The sequence below is a fragment of the Temnothorax curvispinosus genome, unplaced genomic scaffold (assembly GCF_003070985.1).
Source record: "Temnothorax curvispinosus isolate PA1 unplaced genomic scaffold, ASM307098v1 QBEX01004937.1, whole genome shotgun sequence".
Classification (NCBI taxonomy): domain Eukaryota; kingdom Metazoa; phylum Arthropoda; class Insecta; order Hymenoptera; family Formicidae; genus Temnothorax; species Temnothorax curvispinosus.
This window is the reverse complement of record NW_020214717.1, coordinates 367,534-391,000: the sequence shown is the minus strand read 5'-3', so window position 1 is coordinate 391,000 and position 23,467 is coordinate 367,534. Positions and strand designations below refer to the sequence as shown.

General features: G+C 38.1%; 1 protein-coding gene across 3 annotated transcripts in view; it reads right to left on the bottom strand.

Annotated features, from left to right (window-relative positions):
- Positions 1-1,564: 1,564 nt before the first annotated feature.
- Positions 1,565-23,467, bottom strand: part of LOC112454271 (glutamate receptor ionotropic, kainate 2) — a 236,688-nt gene continuing 214,785 nt past the window's right edge. Inside the window, exons 8-19 of one of the 3 annotated variants that reach the window (XM_025015565.1) lie at positions 20,068-20,088; positions 17,717-17,869; positions 13,440-13,661; positions 11,488-11,779; positions 10,697-10,835; positions 10,049-10,186; positions 9,082-9,219; positions 7,674-7,872; positions 6,946-7,177; positions 5,414-5,529; positions 3,710-3,865; positions 1,565-1,988 (exon numbers count right to left, since the gene is read on the bottom strand). In XM_025015565.1, the coding sequence (XP_024871333.1) occupies positions 1,935-1,988; positions 3,710-3,865; positions 5,414-5,529; positions 6,946-7,177; positions 7,674-7,872; positions 9,082-9,219; positions 10,049-10,186; positions 10,697-10,835; positions 11,488-11,779; positions 13,440-13,661; positions 17,717-17,869; positions 20,068-20,088 (1,860 nt within the window). In that variant the 3' untranslated portion in view covers positions 1,565-1,934. The remainder of the gene's footprint in view (positions 1,989-3,709; positions 3,866-5,413; positions 5,530-6,945; positions 7,178-7,673; positions 7,873-9,081; positions 9,220-10,048; positions 10,187-10,696; positions 10,836-11,487; positions 11,780-13,439; positions 13,662-17,716; positions 17,870-20,067; positions 20,089-23,467) is intronic. The other 2 variants (XM_025015567.1, XM_025015566.1) reach the window with 2 other exon arrangements.

The window sequence follows — 23,467 nt, the reverse complement described above, 5'->3', positions numbered from 1 at the left end:
ATTTTAGTCCAAAAGGTTTGAGCGGAAAAACTAATATTACTTAAGAATCTGTAATAAATAATATAACTAAATATATGACAGAAGAAAATAATTAAAAATGAAAGATTCAAATTTTGAAGTAAAATAATTTTGAATTAGCGTTTTAGGAAAGTTCAAATCTGTGCAAACAATAATTAAATTACTATTGGATATAATTATACAAGCTTGTTTAGAAAGCTCAAAATTTTTTACGTTAAATTTAATATAATCGTTATAGCTTCAAGGAAGGCATCTATGTAATGCTACTGACAGTGAAAAATGGAAAAGATAAATAAGCTCACCTCCTGTGAATCCGTGACGGGGGAGAGCAGCAAGAAACATTGCGACACGACTAACAATGTCATACTAAACTGTCACACAACGCGTGTCCTTTCAATTTCATTTACAGTTATAAATAATGCAACATTTTTCGAAATCGCAATTTCCGTACAAGTTACTTCGCCACGACACAGAGATTTGTCTATTCAATAACGAAATTTCGGAAGTCCGCGTGCTCCTTCACATGGATCGGAAATACTTTACATTGCGTCAAAAGCTGCACGTGGATAAAGGTGATTATTTTCTAACACATCGTAATGTTGTACTTGTTCTGTGCGTTGGTTAATTTCTTATTGAAATCTATATATTATGGTTTAGATTTTGCAATATATAAAGTAAAAAGAAGGAAATTAATAATTATTATGCACCCTTTAATGCGAAATTCTTGTTCTTAACGAGAATTGAAATTAAATTGTTATTTACGAAAGAGTCTCAGCAGATCGAGTTTCAAGAATGACTTTCTTGAACTTGGAGAAAATCTTATCCTTCACTTAATTTGAAGGAATTTATAATATATACATGTATATAAAGAAATCCCTTCTAATTAAGCGAAGAATGAAACTTTATACATACATATAGAATAGTACCAATATAAAAAGAAAAATATGAAATTAATCGAGACAACATATTTATCCATATGTTTTTAAGTATCATTGTACTATTGAAAGTTACAAATTGCTGAGTACTCCAATTTTAGCGAGAACGCGGTTTTTCCTTTATATCCACTTGCTCTTTCGGATTATCACTTATGACAACATTATCAATTCAAGAAGCGAACGGACTTCCGCGCACACTTACGATCGCATATTGGTTAGCTCGACAGTTACATATTATGTACAGTAAAATGTTTTGTTAATCTGGTATACTATACATTCACTATCTAGCCGGTATAAAATCGTGATTGTTCTTAAAAGTTCATCCGCAGCACTATAAGTTGTGAACACCGCGGTTCTAGGTTCTTTTTTTTTTTTTTAAGTATTTTGATGTCGATCGAAACGTTTGCGACTTCGCGAGGAAGGACTTGGCCTTTCCTATTGCGAGGTTTAAAGTCTTCGTTCATTAATCTAAGTTTTGATATGAGCAAATGGCAAACACACGTTGACTTTTCCAATCTTTCTTTTACGTATTCTTTTCACTTTGGTTATTTATTACATATGTTGCGATAATCGTATACGTTTCTCTAATTTTTCTATTGAAAAATTGGTACTGTTATTAATCGAATTTTAATAGTTTGTTCGCATGAATAGAAATTTATTCAAAATATTGAATAAGTTATACTTTTGTGAGCACCGTAACTTGAGGAGAAATATTTCTGTATTTCCCAAATTGTTTCGTTAAATTGAATGATATACTTGATAGAATTTTGGAAGGAAAATTGGAAAGGTCAAGGCTCGTTGCTTTTTTCTTGTCCGATTATTTTCGTTTGTCCCTATAATTTTACGATCTTTATACAGTTTTTTCCGATCTCCCGTGTGATGGAGTTCTTCCTTAGGTCCACTGAACTCGGATCGGATACGCTTTTGAGGTACGGCTTGAGTTTAAGAATCTGTTTATTCGCAGCGCAGCGCGTACCGTCGCTAGTGCAGATCAGTAAAACCTTCGCAGATCGGTTTCCCCGAGGATTTCTGCTTCTAGAACAGAACACCAAAATGCCCGAGTCAGATTCGTTATAATAGTCACTGTAAACTGTTGCAGTAATCAAAAGCGGGAAAAGAGGTGCGCTAATTATCGATATGCTTATATAAAAAAGCAAACAAAAATAACTTGCAGCTCTATCATGCTTTCTCATTGCTTCTTTGATAATGTAAACATATTAGGAAATATCTATTATCACAGTTGTCGTAATTTTTTACCCGAAGCATCGCGATTAATCATTATTCTACGACGAAAAATAAGATCTAATCTCGTATCTACATAATCCAAAAATATAATTAGTATATTTATTTTAATTCTTTATTTATAATGTTTTCTTTTATTATTGATGCGATATATTGTGTCCATCGTATTCAATATCGTGGCAGTCATAACGATAACGAGGAATGCGACTCGACCAAGCTTTACATATCATAAAAGTTCAAGTATTCGCCATCCGATTCGTTCGAAAGCCCGTATACTATTCATCGTGTAGGACGTGAATCTCGTCCCACGATCGATTTAAGCTGATTTGAATTTTTGGAGAGAGCCTCGCCCACGGTGCTTCTCTGCAGGAGTGCAATGCGGTTTGAAAGGAGGCGGTACAGTAATACCACCGACGTCCGTCAGCTCATATAGGAGCTGTTTGCTTTTGCGTGTACGCGGGGAATGATCCGCGCAAAGCATATTCGTATCCCTGGGCGAGCCCTCTTCAAATAGTTGCCTGTTTGTTTACCCCTTTGGATATATATGTAAACGGTAGCGCGAATACCGTGTACACCGCGCGGTACCGCGGTCATCGTGAATTGCGCAGCGCGGGACTTTGCATATGTTAATTCCATTTTCCGCGCTCGACCACAGCGCGAAATTTCGCTTGAAATTTTTTCATCAAGTTTTTCTTTGCCTGTGTTTTTATGGTTTTTACGTCTCTCTCCGGTAATCACGACGCTCTCATATATTGCCGATGAACGTGACTTTCTATTTGTGCAAGCGGCAATCTAGATTGGGATTAGAACAACCCAGGGATGTGACCCTTTAACATTAAAATAAAAGGAGAGAAATGTATTTAAAAATATAAAATTGAGATTGAGTCGTTTAAAATCCAGAATTTATGGAAATGAATCTTTGGGAAGGAACGCGGCAATTATGAAAAAACTAATCCCCTTTCAAACGTTTAGTAATTAAATTCTAGCGATCCTTCTCTCGCTTTTTCCGTTTCTCGCGCATCAAAAACCCGGGCTTGAATACTGTTTGGATTTCTCACAAGTCGAATACTCTGGGCATTTCTTCAACACATAAAAGCTTGAAGCGACACGTTCTCTCAGTGGCCAGCGAAGACGGACGAATGTCTTGCCTGTCCGACTAACGACGATATTCGCGCGCAGCGAGACAATCGAGGGAACGACGACGCATGGCGATCAGGCGATTACGACAGAGGTAGAAAAATGAGGGGAAACTATGCGTCATCTTCGCCGAGATAGTCCCGAGTCCCGAGCCGTGTGAGCGATCAGACCCGAGTGGTTCTGTATCAAGACCATTAGAGAGGAACTCCACCGTCGTGCGAGCATCAACTGATGTATTCGCGCGGTATGTGAATGTCGGGATAGATCGCGTCGGGGTCGAGCCGCGTGGCGGCCGCGGCGGATCCTGACGCGGTGATTTCCGGCGTGGCTACCATCGCGCGACTACCATCCTCCACGTGCTATTTCGCGTCACTCACCCGCTCCTCGATGGCCACTTTCCGGCTCTTCCACACGAACTCGCAGACCGCGATCACGCATGCGACCCCCATGCCGCCCATCAGCACCACGAAGACACCGCCGACGTTCGCCAGGCCGAGCTCGTTCGCCGCCGAGCTGCTCTTCGAGGTGTCGTCCTATAGCCCGACGAGAGAGAAACATCGATTAGCTCTTGTGGCGCATTAACGCGGGCGGTTACAGGTAGAATATGGGCCCGCTGCATCGGTAATGCGCCGCTGGGGAAACGGTGGTTTTCGCGTAATGCACGCGCGGCTTTCGCGCTCGGGTGTTCATTATTGAAGCGGTTCGTACGTGGGTTGCGCGTATAGCGTCGTGTGGATAGTACTGCGAAAATTTGATCGCGCCTACTCTTAGGCTGATGGATTAAAGTGTTGAGAGGAATGGGAGTAGCGCGTTGCCTATTAAATCTTCTAATTGGCGTTCAATCTTTTAATCGATACCTTAATATTCTCTAAACCAGTTAAAATTATCGTGTTTAATAGTGTTTTTGTGTCTATGTATATCTTTATATCTGATGATTAATAATACATTTATTTCAAATTGTAATACAGAAAATACCTTTTAATTATAAAATTTATTTACTCAAAGAGAATAAGGAATAGAAAAGGTATAAAGCGTTTCTCATCTTGATTTCTTATTCAGACACAAAATTGAAATTTAACAACAATAATGCTTTCTTTGGTATTGACGTTATCTTTTACTTTTAGAATAAAATTAATAATTGTAGCATAGTGTTAAACACCACTGGACTTTTAATATTTTACGATAATTGCGAATGGAGAATGACATCGAGGAGTTAATTCCTCCTGTGTCGCTATAATCAATCCATCTACGTTCGTCCGTCAAACAGCGGCAAGTTTGCTCGAGGGAGGAGAAGCCCCCCCCTCGGTGAATTATCGGAAGAATTTATCGGCGAAGCTGCGCGAGAAATAGCAGTGCGCGTAACGATGATCGCGAGCTCGGCGAAACCTCGATTTCGCGAATTCGCGAAATAGTCTTCCCCGCGTGCCGCCTCAGCCTCCAGCCCTCTCATCCCTGACGGATGAGGGGAGTTTGCTGGAGTCTGGCGCAAGAATTTCGAACGCGCACTTCTTGAGTGCGCTATATAGCGCGCCCGAATATCCTTCATGAGAAAAGGGAAATGACGGTGGATTAAAAGCGAATTCACGCGGTTTTCTTCTAAAAGTGATACTGGATAAGACGGGTATAGCGGATAAAAAAATCACGATAAGAAACAATTAATTAGGACAGACAGAAATTCCACGCAAAAGTATGATGGTCAATAAACTTTTGTTCATCGATTTACCACCAAAAATAAAAGGCAATTATTGCAGTTAAAATTATTTTTGTGCAATTTTAACAAATATGCTGTATCTATTTGAATAATTTTCGCGACAACATTATTAAGTTAAGACTATTCATTTCCTTATTTCTTATTATAAGGGTATCTATTTTATTTTTTTATCAAACCTTTTTCCTTCCAGATTTTCTTCAAGTTAATCTTTCTGTGATATACGAGTTAAAACTTTTCGTAGTTATATTATATATCGTTATTGTCATATTACAAGTTCTCCAAAAGTTTATCGCTAGATAACCACAGACTCGCGGATCCTGAGATTACAAGTAAACCGTGTAAATTCGCCTTAAGATACACATTAGCTCACCCTGCAGGATCCGCCGCCTCGCTTCTCCTTCCACCAGCGCGTTTTCAGCATGTGTAGCTTCCCTTCCTCCTGGAGCTTCAGGATGGCCCCGCTTATGGCCGTTCTGTACGGCGAGTCTGAAGTTCCAAGGTCGTTTTGAGGAACTCCTCCTAGGCTGCTTTTATCGCCTCGTAGCGCCGTACTTCCGCGCGAAACTTTCCGGAAGTGCCGTTGCGGCAATCGTTCCCTCGCGCCAACGTTTCGCCGGCAATCCCGCGCGCAATCGTTTCCCTTCATGGCGACACTCGACTATCGACCGGTATTTTCGCGCAGCCGCGAGATCAGCAGGGCGACCGGCAATGCGATTTTATTCGATCTCTCGGGATAAACCGACCGGCTCGCTCGCTCGCTCGCTCGCGCGCGCGCGCGCGCGCGAATCTCTCGATTCGACGAGGGAACGATTTGCATTTTCTTTCTACCAGAATTTCATTTGCGTGAAGGAAAAGTTTTAATTGAATGGGAATTTCTTTTATTCAGTCGAGTCGATAGGCCGATATAAGTACTTTATACTGCAATATTGATTAGGTACATTTCTTTTTCCCTTCCAAATGTACCGCGTTCGCTACTTCCATTAATGGGAGTTATTAAGATGTCGTACTGTTGGAAGTTGATAAACCAAATTATCTTCTCTTTTTGCTAAATTATTAAAGTTGCGCGTTAATTTTATAAGCTTCCGCAATAATACCCTCAAAAGAGCGAGAAAAAGAGAAATGAATACAGCGTAAACTAAAAGCCATAGATAAAAATGGGATAAATAATAATATTCACATCATGAACATCGGAAAAGCTGATATTTCATATTTTAAATAGCGAGTGCATATTAATACATCGTTCGTTTGTATCAGATTGAATGTGACGAACGTAATGATCCTTTAATAATTATAGATTTTAATGTTCTCTGCTATTGACCACAACTGTCGAAACCTGCTGATAAATACTTCAGCCATGGAACCATTTATTATCCCAAATTTTGAATCACATGTCTACCGAGTAATGCGCGCGGATTGCCGAGATGCGGCAAAAAAAATTCAATTAAGCGCGCTTTGTGTATTGAATATAGCATTGAAATCCACAACTATTGAGGGACATATTACACATCCGGTTTGTGTCCGACCAACACGAATCGACGATATATTAAATTACTTTGTCGCAATTGAAGCGTTATCCGTAGTGATTTAAAATATTCAAATAATGAAGATAAAATATTTAATGAAAAACCGCTTTCTTTTTTGTTTCGTATTATTTTCAACACGAGCGACGTGAATTACAAATTATGATTTATTAGTAGCCGTACAAAAAGTATTTCAAGAAATTTATGTTGACTCTCCGGACTCTACCTTGCACTTCTCGCTTTTCCTTCACGTTTTCAATCATCGGGCCTTTTTACGATTCTCGTTTGAGAACACGCGTCTATACGCGAGTCGCATGAATTTTTTATCGCAATTCCTCGCGCGCGTAATGCACATGTATAAAGCATTTCTATTAACACTTACTTGGCGGCATGGCGATGCCGTATCCCTTGGAGTCCAAGAGACCGCCGACTTGAGTGAGGTCGCAGTTCCTCTCAATTACGTATTCGATGGAGGTGGATTCCATCAGGAATGCGTAACTGCCTTTCCCCTTGATCACTCGATCCACGCCCTCGACGTTGCTCCCCGTAAATACCGACGGCTTCGCCGAGTCCATGAAGGACCACATGCGTTGGTACGTCGAGAAATTGGAATCCTAGATCATGCCGGGAATTTCGTGGTTGAGTACGCGTGCCGTTAAACGGTGGAACGTCGGAGTGGAAATCGGTTAACCTCGAAGTAGGCATGCCTTACTTCCGAAGGAGAGAATATCGCATCCGCGCACGTTTACATCACTAATTGCACGCATCGGCGATCTCGAATTAATAGAGAGAATATTCCCGGGGTCGCATCCTGCGGTTCCGCTGTTGCTCTGATTGGAGATTCTTAGCCCGTCAGAAGCGGATCTGACTCAATTACTTGCGGGATTTCAGATAACAATGTACTATCTCATTTAGCCTTATTGCGCAGTTTCTGGTTTACGTAGTTTCATTATTTTATTGGACGGCATTCGATTTTTTTTGGTACATCGCGTAACTGATGTATATGTACGCGTATTTTCGCGACAAACGTTATAAATCTCAATATAGGAAACGCTTCAATGTCACTCTATTTTTGATAACAGTGCACAATGTAAAGTGCATTAATCTCACCTTGAAGAAGCTCGCCGTGCTGCCGCCTTTGAGAGCACCGTATTTGATCTTCGTCTGCTTAGCGAGATCCTCGGCGCTCTCGATCGGGGAATCCATCCTCTCGACGGTGAGAAAAGCCGCGAGATTAGCCGTATAAGAGGAGATCATGATCAGCGTGAAGAACCACCACATACCGGCGACCATGCGAGTCGACACGGCCCTACGGTAAAGAGATCAAAGGCTGCACACTGTTTTCCACCGCAACGAGGCTCTAAACGGAAAATCAAGCATGCGAGTTTGCCCCGCCGTAAAGTATAGTCCGCGTAAACCGCCTCTCGTTTGTAGATCCATGCGCGATAAAGCGGAACGTGTCGAAAATACGAATCGCACAGAAAAAGGAATCAATGGCACCTGCCGTTCGCGCGCCGGAAGTTTTCCGAGGGATAACTTCGCCCGGCGCCTTCCACGCGAGGGGTAATGGAGCGTACAGAAGTTCAACTTCGCTTTATGTAACGAGCCAGCTGTAAGTATACGTCGCGGGGGGTGTACAGCCCCCGCGCCGCGCGCCGTTCCGCAGTTAAGCGATTCGCGTTCGCTATTAAACGGCAAATGCGGGGAGTTGGCGAGCGGAACGGACGTATATGCGCGAAACATGTGCGGGCGAATTATTTTACATGCGAAAACTGAGTAGCGAGAGTATACATAAACGCAATTATGTCGTGTATAACGAGCACGCGGAATTATTGGAAACTACTTGTGTAACGGGCATTCCAAGCTTCCAGGCGCATGCCACGCAATATCATGCATTTCGATAACTAGGTACAAGCAAAGCGTTGTGATTAATTTTGCCGCATTTGTACACGGCATACCGGAAATCGCGCGTGCGTTGCGAGGATGTGTAATTCTTTAATCTTAGCGCATCATATCTTTGTTAGAGCGCGTTTTACTCGAAACCTTTTAATTTCGAGTACTAAACGCCCTCCTAATTCAGTATAAAGTTAATTTCCTATTAAGAGAAAGAGCCTGCTTCGAATTAACTAGAAAATAAAGTTTTGTTACATCCTGCTGCAGCTTCATTCGCCGTAATCCTTTAATTAAGTGGATTCCTAATTAAGCCATCGATTAAATTTTCATCAAGGGAAGAGTCCCAACACCAAACGCCGTTAAGGAATACATTCCTGCCACGTAATTCTCACGTTTCCCGGCATACTTGGATGTACAATCAGTTGCAGCAAGTCTACGATATAGCACAGCCAGTTTATCGGTTCTTACATCATTTGCATAATCATAAAACGCGATAACGCGCCGTACGTTCGCGCTTCCCTCACACGATTAAATTAGTTTTACACACTGGTGGCCGACAGCGACATAGATTCTACATTGTCGTACACCACGTTTATGTATACTGCGTGCTTCTTCAGTCACTTACTTCGGCGCTATATCGGAGCCTTGCTGCATGAGCGAGCCTATGGTGAACCAGAGCGAGTTCAGTAGGGTGAACTCGTTCTCAAGGACCTCGGACTGCCCGTTGCACGGATGGGGGTTCTCCCACTCGTAGGGGCTGAACCTGCGGACAGGTGAAAGGGGAAGGACCGAGATTAGATGATCAAAGCGTGCACCTATCCGCGGATTGTCTGTCTGTCTGTGTGTGTGTGTGTGTGTGTGTGTCGTCACTCTCTGAAATTGATGATACAAATTTATGGAATTACATTATATGTTTCGTGCGATCAGTGAACCAATTGAGATGTCTTGCTGATGCGATACAATGATGTCTCACCATGAAAGCAATATACGCGAATACTACAAGAAACATATAATGAGTAATGAGTTATATATACATACGAATACATAAGAGATTATATATACATACAAATATATATATATATATATATATATATATATGCACTATTTATTCAAAATGATAAAAATACAACGAAGAAGAATTATTCTAATATAAATCTCATTGTCTCGGCGTAAGAAGAATTTATTTTATTATAACGATTGTTTATTCTTTTAGTTTTAATAATATCGCCTAAAACTTGCTTAATTAATATTCTTAATTAATTATATAAGGTCATAAAAACTTAATGCTGTTTCTTTTTTCTTATCGCACGCGCGATTTAGGAATAACGTGGTACAGCTCAGTATAACATTCCATTTTGTTCTCGTACTTTTTAATACAAATATATAAATTGCTTAATTTGGGCATCTTGATGAGATAATTTATCCGCTTATGCTTTTTCCTATCGATCGCTCCTACGATCTATGCACGAGGAAGGCAATAATGATGATTTATAGTTTCGCTAAGGTATAATTAGCAGTGTGACATGCAACGAATGCGATAAGCACGTATTTTGCGCATGAAGATCATTATCTTGATGCGTTAAAGGGCTTACTTTGGCAGAATATCACAACCCTGCCGCATTAGGGAGCCAATGGTGAACCACAAACAGTTAAGTAGCTTGAAGCGATTCTCCAGACGATCCGGATTTTTGTTGCACGGATGCGGGTTGTACCATTCGTATGGCGTGAATCTAAACTTAACGATTCCAAACACGTTCTGATCCAATGGCATCAAACGCGGTTTTTGTTATAAAAAAATTACCTTGAAAATTTTTGCATTATCTTATAACGAGTTCATCTTGATATATACGTTACAATTATTCAAACAAATTTCTGTCAAGCTTGTAAATAATCTTCACGAAATATCTAACGCAATATGCGAAACAACAGAATTATATTAAACCGATGGAAATCAAAGCAAAAAAATGAAATTTCTAATTGGATATTCTCGTCGTGGAAATAAGTCAGGAAACAACACGGATGTCGATATAAATCAAAATTTTAATCATTCATTTTTCTGAAACAAAGACGTGCAAGAATCATCGAAGCAAGATAGGCTCACGTTTCCTTCGTACTTAATTCATCGATGCATCATGTTACAGGAGACGACGCGATCGCATCGATTAGATAGGGGATCAAATTTCCAGAACAGTGCAGTCACGACATTTTGTCGCGAAGGAATTTAAAATGGTTTCACTTGCCTGGCTAGTATAAAGAGGAGCACGGAGACCCCGAGATAAGCCGTTGCCATGTAGATCCAAACGTCGAGGCTAAGAGGGCTGAGGAACGAGAACAAATTCGGCGGTTGCTTTATGGGTTTGCGGTAAAGTATGCTGATCCCTGGAAATTCAAAATTTCTCATTTTATGCTCAGCCACGGCGGAGACCGCAAGTAGGTAGAGGTAGCATTGATGTGTGGATACAGTGGACCGAATATAATCACCCGTGAGATTTACTCCGGTTTTCGTTACGACCATCTATGGCTTACGAAGATACATAATGGCCCCACAAAATTGCGCTCGGAGAAATTATTTCGGAGATAGTGAGATATGCAGGACAAAGATTGCTCGCCATGTGTGTGATATTTTAAATTTTATCCCGTTATTTTAACTTGAGAATAATTTTGCATTTATGACACTATTGTACACGTACCATTATTTTTTCAGAAATACGATTTTTAAATATCTGCTTTGGCCGTTTTGTACAGAATGTAATTAAATAATATTTTTTCGGTAAAAGCAGTCATTTCTTTGATACCAATAATGTGTTTGCCTAAAATTCCCGTGCGTGCTTATCTTTTCCCCGCTATTGCCCAAGGCTTGTGAAAGCATGCAATGCAATAACATTGTTAAAAAAATGTCATAACGTTATTTCAAGCTAATCGCGTAAAGGTATATATTTTTTTACAACTCTTTTCATAACGTGTTTATGAAAATCGTAAAATCGCGGCCGGTGTTTGCTGCACCCGACTTCGTAATGTTGTTGGCTCTCACCTAAAGGCATGAACGGCGTCGTGAAGTCCACAACCTGTTCCCGATCGTACGTGATGGTGAGATCACCGATCGCGAGATCGGCCTTTTGCTCGAGCAGCTCCTTCATCATCCCGTCCCATTCCTTCGTCTGCGCGTTGTACGAGCCGTAACGTCCGTCCGGCACAAGCCGGAACGTATAATTGAATCCAAGCAGCCGCGATATCTCGTAAATCAAGTCGATGCTGTAGCCTTCGAATTGCGCATTTCCGGTGAGCTTCTCGCTCGAGTCCTTCCGCATACAGTACGGCGCGCTCTGCGATCAGGTAATGAGCTGCTGTCAATACTGGTGCGGCGTATAGGCATTTAAAGGAGCGCTACGAGTTTATCGGGTACATCGGAGCAATCGGGAGGTAGCTCCCGACGAGATCGCCAGTGAAGTTATAATCTGCATGAAATAATCTTGGCGAAGCGCCTCATATCAGTATCGAGATTGAAGTTGGATTAGAAGGATTTAATGCAAGGCAATGTGTGTGTGTTCAACATTTCTTTCAACACAGCTTTAAAACAATATCAGGGTTTATTTTGCGAATAACGTTATCTTAGATATCAAGTAAATCTGATTTTGTTTTAAGTATAGATGGCAAAATACTTAATCGAAAAATTATAAGAAAAGAACTACTGATAATTTTTTATGAATTTCCAGATCCATCGAGAGATAGAGCTTAAAATAAATTTAGATATTTAAATAATTTTTAATTAAGATTTCGCCATAAATACATGTTAAAATAGTATTTGTTGTATTTATTCCTGGCAACAGAAACACGTCAATTAATATATTTTCATGCCTTTATTGGAAAATGGAACTTTCTAAATATTACTGATTTTAAAAATGAAATTCAGAGAATGATCTTTTATATAACATTTGATATATAAGTTTCGTAGCATTCTGCAATGTACACCTAGGACACGTTGCATGTTCTTATCAGTGACAGATCCGTTTAGCTGCGGATCCGAACGTATATACCGAAGAAACGTTAAGGCATCGACGTTTTTACGAGAACGATTCTCACGCAACGTATCCTGCTTCTTACCGCGCGGGAAACTTGCTGCCGTCCCTTTCTTGAGCGAGTTTCGAAGTACTTAATACATTATCCAGTACATTATTTGTCGCCGCAATTAGCGTTGAGAATAAGTAATGTGAATCGAGCGCGTCGCGAAAACTTCAATTAAGTCGCGCGCATATCTGGTTTCCGCGTCCCTCTTATCTTCTTTCCTCGCCGAGTAAAAAGGGGAAGCGGGAAGTTAACGAGTGCGCAAGCTTCGCTAATGGATGGAAAAAATTTTTCCATCCCGCTGTGCCTGCGCTGCTTAAATACGGCGACGTTCCTGTTTTGTTCGCGCCTCGATTAAAGCAACGATTTCCGAGCCCGCTGCGCGATTGTCACGATTTTTGCAGACATATCTTCGAACGAAATAAATAATGATTTAGTATATTTCTTTATTCTAATGGAAACTTCGCATGTTTTGAAAATTTATATCGTAAATTAAATAATTTTTTTCTTTTCCTAGAGTTTCATACGCATTTTGTAACATAATTACCTTAAATTTCTACTTCGTTAGTACAACTTGTTTTAAACGCTAATAAGATAAGAGAGATTTAGTGCAATTTAAAGACACGTATATTGTAGTATTTTAATAAATTAAACTACTTAATTAATTGATATTTATTATTTTTCTATAACAAAAAACCAACAAAGAATGCAATTCCTATAATACAATCAAATCAGTTAAAGAAATAGGAAAATATAATATTATACATTATCTTATTTCATTCAAATTAAATAGTATTCAATTATTTATGAGATTCAAAGAAGCAAAACTTAAGTATTCGAAGAAAGTTTTATTCAATATATTATTCTGATGTTTGAGGGAGGAAAGCCGCGCGCGCATTCTTTGGAAACACGGTTACTCACCAATATAGTCGTCACGATGAAAGTCTTATTCTGTAAGTTTTCAACAATTTGAGTGTAAACGTCGCCGTAGCTCCTCGTGAAGTTGATACCTTTGGTACTGTTCCAAGTACCGATTTTCTTCAAGCCTTCTTTGTTATTCAGCTCGATGATGTCTAGAACGAAGTCGGAGCGAAATCCCTGATGATCGAACTTGATAATACCCGTGAGCCCCGTCATCTCTACCTGAAATACCCGTCGAATATATTTATTAGTTAAAATTGTACATATGCTATATTCCTAAATATCAATATTTAGTTATCAATTGTTATTAGGTTATAATTAAATAGAATTTAATTTACGTAATCACGAGAGATTGTTGATATTATATGCTTGTTTATAAATAGGATATGAAAACATATCGTTGATATTCTTGATTATATTTATGCATATTAAAATATTGAAATATCTGACATGACAGTTTATGCGTGAATAAATCAAAGTATACAGCCAATAAGAATTTAATATGCAACGTTGTGCGTGCGTGATGTACGGAGATTAGCGAGTCTTAAAAATTGTGTCAAAAGTTTTGCTAAATTTAAATTTCTGATTTCATACCTTTGATGTTTTGTTGCTGGCAAAAATTTGATTAACAATTTAATTTTATGTAAATTTTGTTTATTCATATATATAAATTTGCACTTAATTATTAACATATTCAATGACTTGACCGTAAGAAATTTGAGAACGAAGATAGATGTATGTACACACAGCCGAATTTGGATACGAGTAGATTCACGGTGCATTTATTACGTATATTACGCGAATAAAGGATATGTCTAAACATTTACCGCTCGTAAATCCGATACGAAACGGGCATCTGGCGGCAGTATGCCGGGTGTTACACTTCGCAATTACTTGGGAAACACTGAAGATGCGTTAATACGCGACTATATTTCGAGGCGGAAATTCTATCATAATAAATTGTTCGTAAAGCGATTCGCGAGTAATTACGTACCGCATGATAACCGAACTCTCTGGATCGTCTTTCCCTTGCGCACATATTGTACATTCCGAAAACGATGCGGTGTAATTGCGGACGAAATTCTGGGCGACTGCTTGTAATTACCGTTTCATGAATATCGCGAAATTAAATTCTGTTCTGACACCCCGAGATTAATTTAGGTGCTATCATTACCGACGACTTATGACGTGATCCTTGGAAGGACTGAACCAATTTTAATTGATCGATGTAGCGTCATTAGACGAACGCCATATCAATATCACAAATAGATACACATAACTTTGATATATCATCATATGTCTACCGGAAAAAAATTATCAGTGACATAATGTGCATTATTCATCACAAAATCTAGAAAACTAACGAGTGAATTCTGATATGATCATAGCATTTTAAAACATTTTCGTTGTCGAAAAATATTTAGTTAGTATTTCCTCGTTATATACTTCTCTTCATTATCGTCACAGTATGAAATAATGTTGAAAATTCATAATTTTAAATGTATAAAAGAGTATTATGAATCATATCTTTCAAAATATGATTTTAGATAAAATATAAACATTAGATTGAAAAATATTTTTAAAAATGTTATTTTTTTCATGATTGATAAGAGGTATTCTGAGTTTTTATAAAGATTAGACATATCACGTAACTTGTAAGCCGGCACACACGGACGCGTGTATCGCGTAATTGGGTAGTTGCGTAACAAGTCCGCCGAAATTACACGTCTGCTTCTATCGACAGTTTTTGCTTATCCCGATCGGGACATTCGGCCGCGTGAGCGACAGGTTTCGTTCGTTCGTGACATATACGCAGTCACGAGTGCACGCGAGAGCCGCCTCGGCGTCAGAACATATCTTCCAGTACTTGTCAATTTCAACACGGCGACGTGTATGACGAGGCACGTTTCCATATCCTGCGTGCAATGCATATTTATATTTACGGTAACTCGTATCTACTGACGCTGGTGCGTTACCATATCCTGTGCCGTGCCGTTCGATTTCGCTGTTAAGCAGCTGCAGTGTACGCCGTGACAGCATTTGCTGCGAATAAATAGATTACGTCGGGATCATGCGAGATGCAATCAATATATGAATAATTCTTCAACGTCTACCACACGCACATAGATTATCTCGTGTATACTAATTTATCTATTTAAAAAAAAATTTGATAAACTAAATTTCTTTAAAAAATACATTGTGTGCTTTTTATTTGGCGACTTGGGTCGGCGCAGGCGTCGTTCTGTCTTTGTTGCTCACTAGATGTTGAAAAGAGACAGAATTAACGCTTGTGTCGACTTGAGTCGCTAAATGAAAAGCACACATTATTGTCTGATCGGAGAGAGAAGCTCGTAGTGTTCACAAAAAATTATATAAAAAATAGAATATAGGGTTTTATTATAAATACAATGTTTCAACGCGTCAATGATGTGGTTTTATCCTTTTTACTGTCTTAAGTCTTAATATAATTAATTTATTAACACAGTCTGAGCCTTTAAATGTTCATATATTCGAAAACGCTCCATTTAGCATAAAAATCTGAATCTTTATTATCTTCAAGTAGGTTTTTTTTAGAAAGTAAATTTAAAGAAAGAGTTACGAAACCAGTCGTATCGATTAGAAACTTCGTCGTACATGGCTTGAATATCGCGTGCTTGTAAATCTATGCACAAGCTATGCGATGCACAGCATACATACGGCCTATGCAGTCCTTCGCGTCAGGATGCTCCGCGGCGAAACCGCGAACAACAATTTGTCAGCACGCGTGACAGCTTCGTTTAAACTGGAGTAACTTTCCATTGTCCCACGGGAACAATCGCGCGGATCGCGGCAAGTCAATGCGTCCGTGCTCCGCATGATTTCCTTCCACGTGACCACGCGTGTGTCACGTATTTATCAAATTTTTTCCTCTACTCGCGAAGAATAACGCGAAGATAATCTTTTGCGGGTTGCATTCAAAGTCAACCGGAAAACGCGCGGGATTTACATTTACATATATCCGCATTACATTAAATATGCAAAAGTCTTGGCGCCTTCATTACTTTTTAGTATACACAAACTCTGTATCAAAGTCATATCTGATGTTGACTTGCGATATCAAAAGTATGATTAATTTTCATGCTACATGATCATAAATAATAAATATGGACTTTGAAGGTACGAAGATCAATCCATCTGTGACGTAATTTTTAATATATACATGCGAACGTTAAATAAGTCTTTAAAAATCTATAGAAATGTTAGAAGATGGTAGTGTCAATATATGCGTGTGTGTGATTTAGCTCTGATTGAGATATTCCGAGGAAGGAAAATTAAAAATTTTATTTTATACCTTTTACGCATTACGGGATAACGGATGATGGCTTATCATGCATTGTGCGTAATGCACATGGCAAGACTCGTGTGCTGCTTGTTAATGAGCGGTACGTGGATTATGTGAAAGGCGAGCGAGCGAGTTGGTTGGATTAAGCGTATCGTTATAATGGCTTATTACGTTGTCGGTGCGATCGATTGGTGGTGCGCGAGATTAATTTCTCCCTAGCGTGATATATTCGCGATAACCCGCTTTCTGCCTTGCATCGTTGCATCGTTGAATACGAGCGTGCACTAATCATGCAGAAAGGTGGCTGTCGATAAACATATCGCCTTTGCTATTATATTGCGCCTCGTCAACCCGTGTTTTACGGGGATCGCGGCGAAATATTTTACGCTTGAAAGGATTGCGGAGATCCGATTCCGTCACACACACATTCATTGTCCCTAACGTAAATTTATTTGTTTGCTTAATTATAGTTTCAATTAAATTCGCCTAAGCCTAACAATCCATATTCATGACAGTTACGCGTGGAATATTTAGTATTGTATTTAGCGCTAGCGCTAAACGCTATATATATAAAAGCTAATTTGATATTTAATTTATCTAATATAAAGATTATGCATTCAATGTTAGAAATGTAAGAATTACGTTGTTCATATAGATAAAACCGCTGTGAAAATATAAGCTTTATATCGATGGATTGTGTATCTAAAATTGAGAGAATCGCCGCGTATAGAAGTTAAAAACTAAATAAAGAAATGTGAGAGAAATAAAAGAATTTATACCGAGATTATTAATGCATTATTTACTATTTTACTTATATACATACATATTAGAACTTAATTAATTTATGTTTATTAGAATAGTTCAAAAAAGAGTATAAGACTTTGACACAAAGAGCATATATGTTTCATACTTGAAAATACACGTAATATATTAATAGTTCTAGTCAATTACTCACGATCTTCATGTAGTTGATGAGCGAGTATCCGTGAGGCCAGGTGTCCGTTGATTCGCAGGATAACGGCTTGATATCGATCTGTTGGGACGTGTCGAGATCGTGTAATGCCTTGGCGAAGAGATGGACGGCATCGTACAGCAACGACGTTTCAGTCTACGAATTGCAAACATGACGAGATGTCATCGACATGAGAGACACGGCGTATATAAGATACTTCGCGCAAAGTGATTGGATGGAAGATTTTAAGAAACGTTGGGTGAGCGAAAAGGCTTGCCTTGAAAAAAAGCATCTTTCCGTCTAGAAAAAAGCTATACAATATTGCGTGACATATATAATCCGAACCTTTTCCTCTATAACACGTTTTTACGTTATTAACGCGTTTGACACGCGGATATATCACTTTACGTATCTTACGCACAGCACGTGTCTACCGAATATCCTAGAAAATTATAAGATAGTATTTTATATTAAATTTTGGCAACGATTTTCATTCGCAAAAAGTGAGAAGGAGTATCCTTTTTCACGCCTCAAACTTCCAATGATAATTATAATGTTGTTAATTGAATCATAATAAAATTTTCATATTAGTTTGGATTTTCCAAGTAAAGTATTATAAACCGAAGTTTAATTCTGTGTTACAAAATCAATTTCGAGTATTTATTAGTATAACATGGATATTCATTGATGCATGCAATAAAGTATATATTGTGCGTGATTATATGTATATCGTATGAGACTCTTAATACATATATACATATCAAGAGAATTATACATTCGATAGTACCTTAGGTGCGAGATTTCAAAGGGAAATTTTCGACTATCTACGGACTATCTTGGGTGGAATTTGCAATTCCACACACTCGCGATATTGAAATTATCCAAAGGAGGAGAAAGGTTAAATCTCTCGAATTCACCATTTCACGAAAGGACTTTTGGAGATAGAGATCGGAGGTAGAGAAATTCTTGTTTCCGCCTTAACGCGCGGAAGAACGAAATCTCGGCCCCTCGGAGGATTTCACGGCAAATTGGCGCCTTTGTTTCCCCGACATTTATATTTCGTGACTCATGCGCGCGACATCCCCGCCATACTGTCGCTGTAAAAGTGATATCACCTCCGATATCGCGTCATATGGGTGTATATTCCTCCCGATATATTCGGGACAACCAATATCCTTACCAGATTTTACGAGGCCTCTCCCGCGGAGAGCGTATTTACGAAGAAACTAGTCAATGTATCCGATTCACGTGTTTCCCGATATGAAAGAACTACAGGATGATATCCTTACGCCGACCGAAAGTTTCTTTCTAGAAATCTCTCAGGAAAACGACGCGCTTTCCCCTAACTTTATTCATTACTCGCGCATCACTCGCGAAAGGTAAAAGATGCGGCACGTCGTACGGTTTACGTTAAAATTTCATGCTGAAAAATATCGACGTGCTGAATTTATTTCCGAGTATCGATAGAAGTCTTTTCTTTTTTGGGTTATTTGGAAAGCTATCATAAAATTATCCGAAAAGATTTCCGACCGAAATAATCCCGTCTTTCGTCAGTTTATCATGGAAATTCGGATGACATCTGAAGAGGATTCCGATAGTTTCTCGATACTTCGTAAGCAAGCGGGAAATCGATTTCGATTGCACGATTACGATCGGGATAGCTCCTTACGCTTCTTTTATCCAAAAAGCATGCGGCTAAATTTTATGTCACTTTATTTTATTTTAATACTACCTTTATTCTACTCGATAAAGAACACACAGAACGCCTCAGAATTCTGTAAGTAATTTTCTATTTTGACGATTTTTAACCTTTTTAATCTTCCATATAATCAGAATAAGATTCATATAAAATTAATCAAAGAATATAATCTTTTTTCAGTATTTTCTTTAATTTTAAGAAATTTAAATTAAAAAACTATAGCTCGTTGTCTACGCGATATTTTGATACGATGTAGTACCTACAATACATTCAATACGGACAATGCTACATAATAATCGTACAATTTCATAGAGCTGCAGTTTCCAATATTCACAAATGAATCGATTGACGTTCTTGATTAAACGTTCTCGCTTTTCGCAGATAATTCACTCATATGAAATGTGAGATGTTGGATCGGTTTAACGCTTCATTGACTTTACGAATAATGAATTATAAACGTAAAAACGACCGTTTTATATCGTCGTGAAATTTTTTTAAAGCACATCTATTAATTTCAATATGTTTCTTGCCGTAAAACTTATGAAAATTAGAAAATATGTAAACGCACTGTATCAGAATAAATTATATTAAAATTACTTCTGCAGTAGATGTTGTTTTATTTGTCTGACAATTAAGAAACGTATCTTTAACTTACCTTTATGGTAGTGAGATTATTCTGCTCCACGCGTGCGTGAAAGAAAAGAAAAGCACAATTAATTATTAAATTTTCCAAAATCGAGGTAAGTACAAAGTATTTTTTTATACCTTAAAAGAATTATAAATTATAATGTAAAAAGTATAATGTGTAATATATGTAGGGCGTATAATAATATAATGTGTATAGGGCGTTAAATTCGATGACAGAAGATAACTGTGACTGCGTGTCCTCGATGCGTGAAATACTGGGAATGAAGAAAGATAGTCCTTTGATCACCCATAGAAAGTCGCAAACCCGGATGTACTTGCTAACTAGTAAGAAACCAAATTGTGCCGTGTAATTACCGCGTTGAACTTCTTACGTAAGTCTACGGGACAAGTGGTGTCGCAAAATAATCTGCAATTTATGCACAAGCCTGGAATAACGAGCTTATGCTCGTTGCCGGTCCTAACGATTCCACCGGGCTGTATCCCCGTCTGTAATCGAATCAATGTATTGTCCGTTTGTTTGTCGCCGCGTGTACGCGATTGAGTTAATTAGCCTGGCTTTGACACGCTCGTAATGGGATTGCCCACATCCCTCCGAGGGACAGACATATCCCCGTTACGGAATTCGCCCAAACGTGATTGTTCGTTATGTGACGATGCCTTTGCGTAATGTCGTCGTTAAAACTCGAATCGGCGGCGCCGATGTTGTGATTATATGTTAACTCTCATAACTGTTCCAATGATGTCTTGGCGCTGCTTAATGTTTTGTCCATACTTTGTGTGTATAAGCGCAATACGACACTAAACCAAATTATTAATTATTGAGTTAGGAGACAATTAAACATTTCTGTTTTTCTGGAAGGTATTACCGATATTACTTGAGAAAATGGATTAATCATATGTCAATACATTTATTTGATTCTCCAGGCATTTATATATTTTCTTAAATGTGGCTGCGTGTGGGTTTATAGAACGTCCTTAAATTAATGGAGAAAGAAATAGTCTTTTATATACTGATAAATCTTTCATGAATAAGACGTCTATTTGGAGGTCTTCTGTCAATTGTACGGTCTTAGAAGGATTCGTTCCATAAGAATGAAAAACGTTTTCCCGTTTGTATAGATGGAGAAGAACGAAATCAATCTACTTTTTATTCATCACGGCTCACGTATTCTTAAGTTATTGAATATATGATCTGATTTCTTAATCTTTCTAAAATCTACAAAACAAAAGTAAAGTAAAGTAACTAATGAATGTATTATCATCGAAAGATTAAGGCTTTATATATTTAGTATTTTTTTTATTAATTGCCGAGTGTGAAAAACTGTAGGTATTATTCGGATTATTCAAGAAGCTCGCTTACTCTTTTTCTTTATTATTCCGCAATTTTTATATTTCTAATTTTAACGGTGGGAAGTCTGATGGGCGGCACCTCGTAAAGCTGCGACACTGTGCCTGATGAAACTGGCAAATTGAGAAAGTTTTTATTACTAGCGTCTCTGCGTGCCACGAATCGATGGCGCAGTCTTTGGCGCCATTCGTTTTGCGACTTCCAATTGACGATTTTATAAGTTTTATTTTATAAGATCGTACAAAAAAGTCGACCGAGAAAGAAAGAGAGAGAGAGAGAGAGAGAGAGTTTCTTTGTGCCGGCATTTCGTTATTTTCCTCTCTTCGAAGCGAGTATCGAAGACGCACTATCTGTCGCCACGATGATATATCTTCCGTGAACTATTGGTTGTCTCTCCATGTCACGGGAAAGCCACCGCGAATTCTGTCGCCTATGTCATGTGACAGAAAACAATGTACGCGGAGGCATGTTCCTGATAAAAAAGAGTTGTGTGCAATTATTTCTTTACCGTGAATAAGTCTCAAAAGACAAGGGAATACAGATTTGTACATTTCGAAAACAAATATCAAGTAATTATTAATTAGTAATTAATATCGAGCAGTATTCTCGATAGTAATATTTTCGATTATAGCATTTTTTCTCTTAAGTTTAAATTAGATCAGTATGTGTTGAATTATTACTGTACAGTAGACGTGGATTAATATTCTTGAAATATATGTAATTTTTTTCTATATTAATTAATTAGTTGATCAAAATTAAAATATACGAAATTATGAAGGCTTTGAATAATGTGAGGATCAAAAGTATAAGTGAGAGAAAGAAATGTTTTGAATATATATAAAATATTCTTTTGCTTAGCCAGTAATAGTTCTAACAAAAATGATTGTTTAATTCGACCTAACACATTTATTATATATGTATAATATCTTTTTCGTTCTTACTGTAAGCGTGACCATATGAGTATAATGCGATTGGAAGAAAATTTTAAATTTTTATATCTTTTTTATTAATATTACCACATGCAATTTATCACATGCCTGAGCAGAATTATTTTCTTTGCATTATGAACGGGTCACGGATCATACGTTTTTCTAAAAGAAAATTTATGTTGAAATTACAAGGGAGACAGAGTGGAAGAAAACCAACGATTACAGAGTTTTCTTTGTATGCCGGAAATTATTTACTGATCTCAATTAGTTATTTTTTTTTAGAATTTTACTAAATTTATTTTGTGTTTTGCTAAGTTCGCTCTTAAATATCAATTAATTTGTCCAAATTATTTAATTTTAACAGACATTCATGAAATTAAATAAGAATTCTGCAAATTCCACGTCATAAATAACATTGACACTTTCATAAAAATAAACTAAACATTTAACAATTTATTTTATTATCTCTGTTGCTATATTTTCTTATAAATCGGGAATTGCAAGGAATAGAAATTATAATAGAGTAGAATTGCAAGTATAGAGATCAAATATATCTTAGATATTATAATTTTATTTGTATTAAAAATTCTTACGCTTTCACAGGAACGTTCAGGAACATCGTTGTTTTGTAAAGAGGCATAAAAGTATACATATCAAACAGACTGGTATATTGAACAAAATAATCTGTATATTAACTATAATTTTATGCAATAACATTTTAAATTCACGAGTAATGTTATTAAAAAATAGATTGTATAAAAATAGGCTTAAGAAGTACATCCTTATTTTTTATCACACTATATGGCAACAGAGTAAATATTAGAGCGCTTGAATCACACCGCGACTTTCATGCGAAAAAGAGGGAGGTGACATAAAAAAAAACATCTTTTACGGAATAATGTCGCGACGCGCTGCAACGAACGATGCAGCAGATCCGTCACATACTCGCGTACGGGGTACTGCAGCTACGTATACCGCAGAACATCGGCAAAAAGTTGTTGGGAAGTTTGTGCGAACGTGCAACCGTGTCCGAGCAAATTGGCCTTTTTAAGGGCCCGGGCGCGCTGGACCCAGCAGATGTTGCTTCCGTCGAAATAGCCGAACGTATATACGGATTCGCGCTTCTCAAC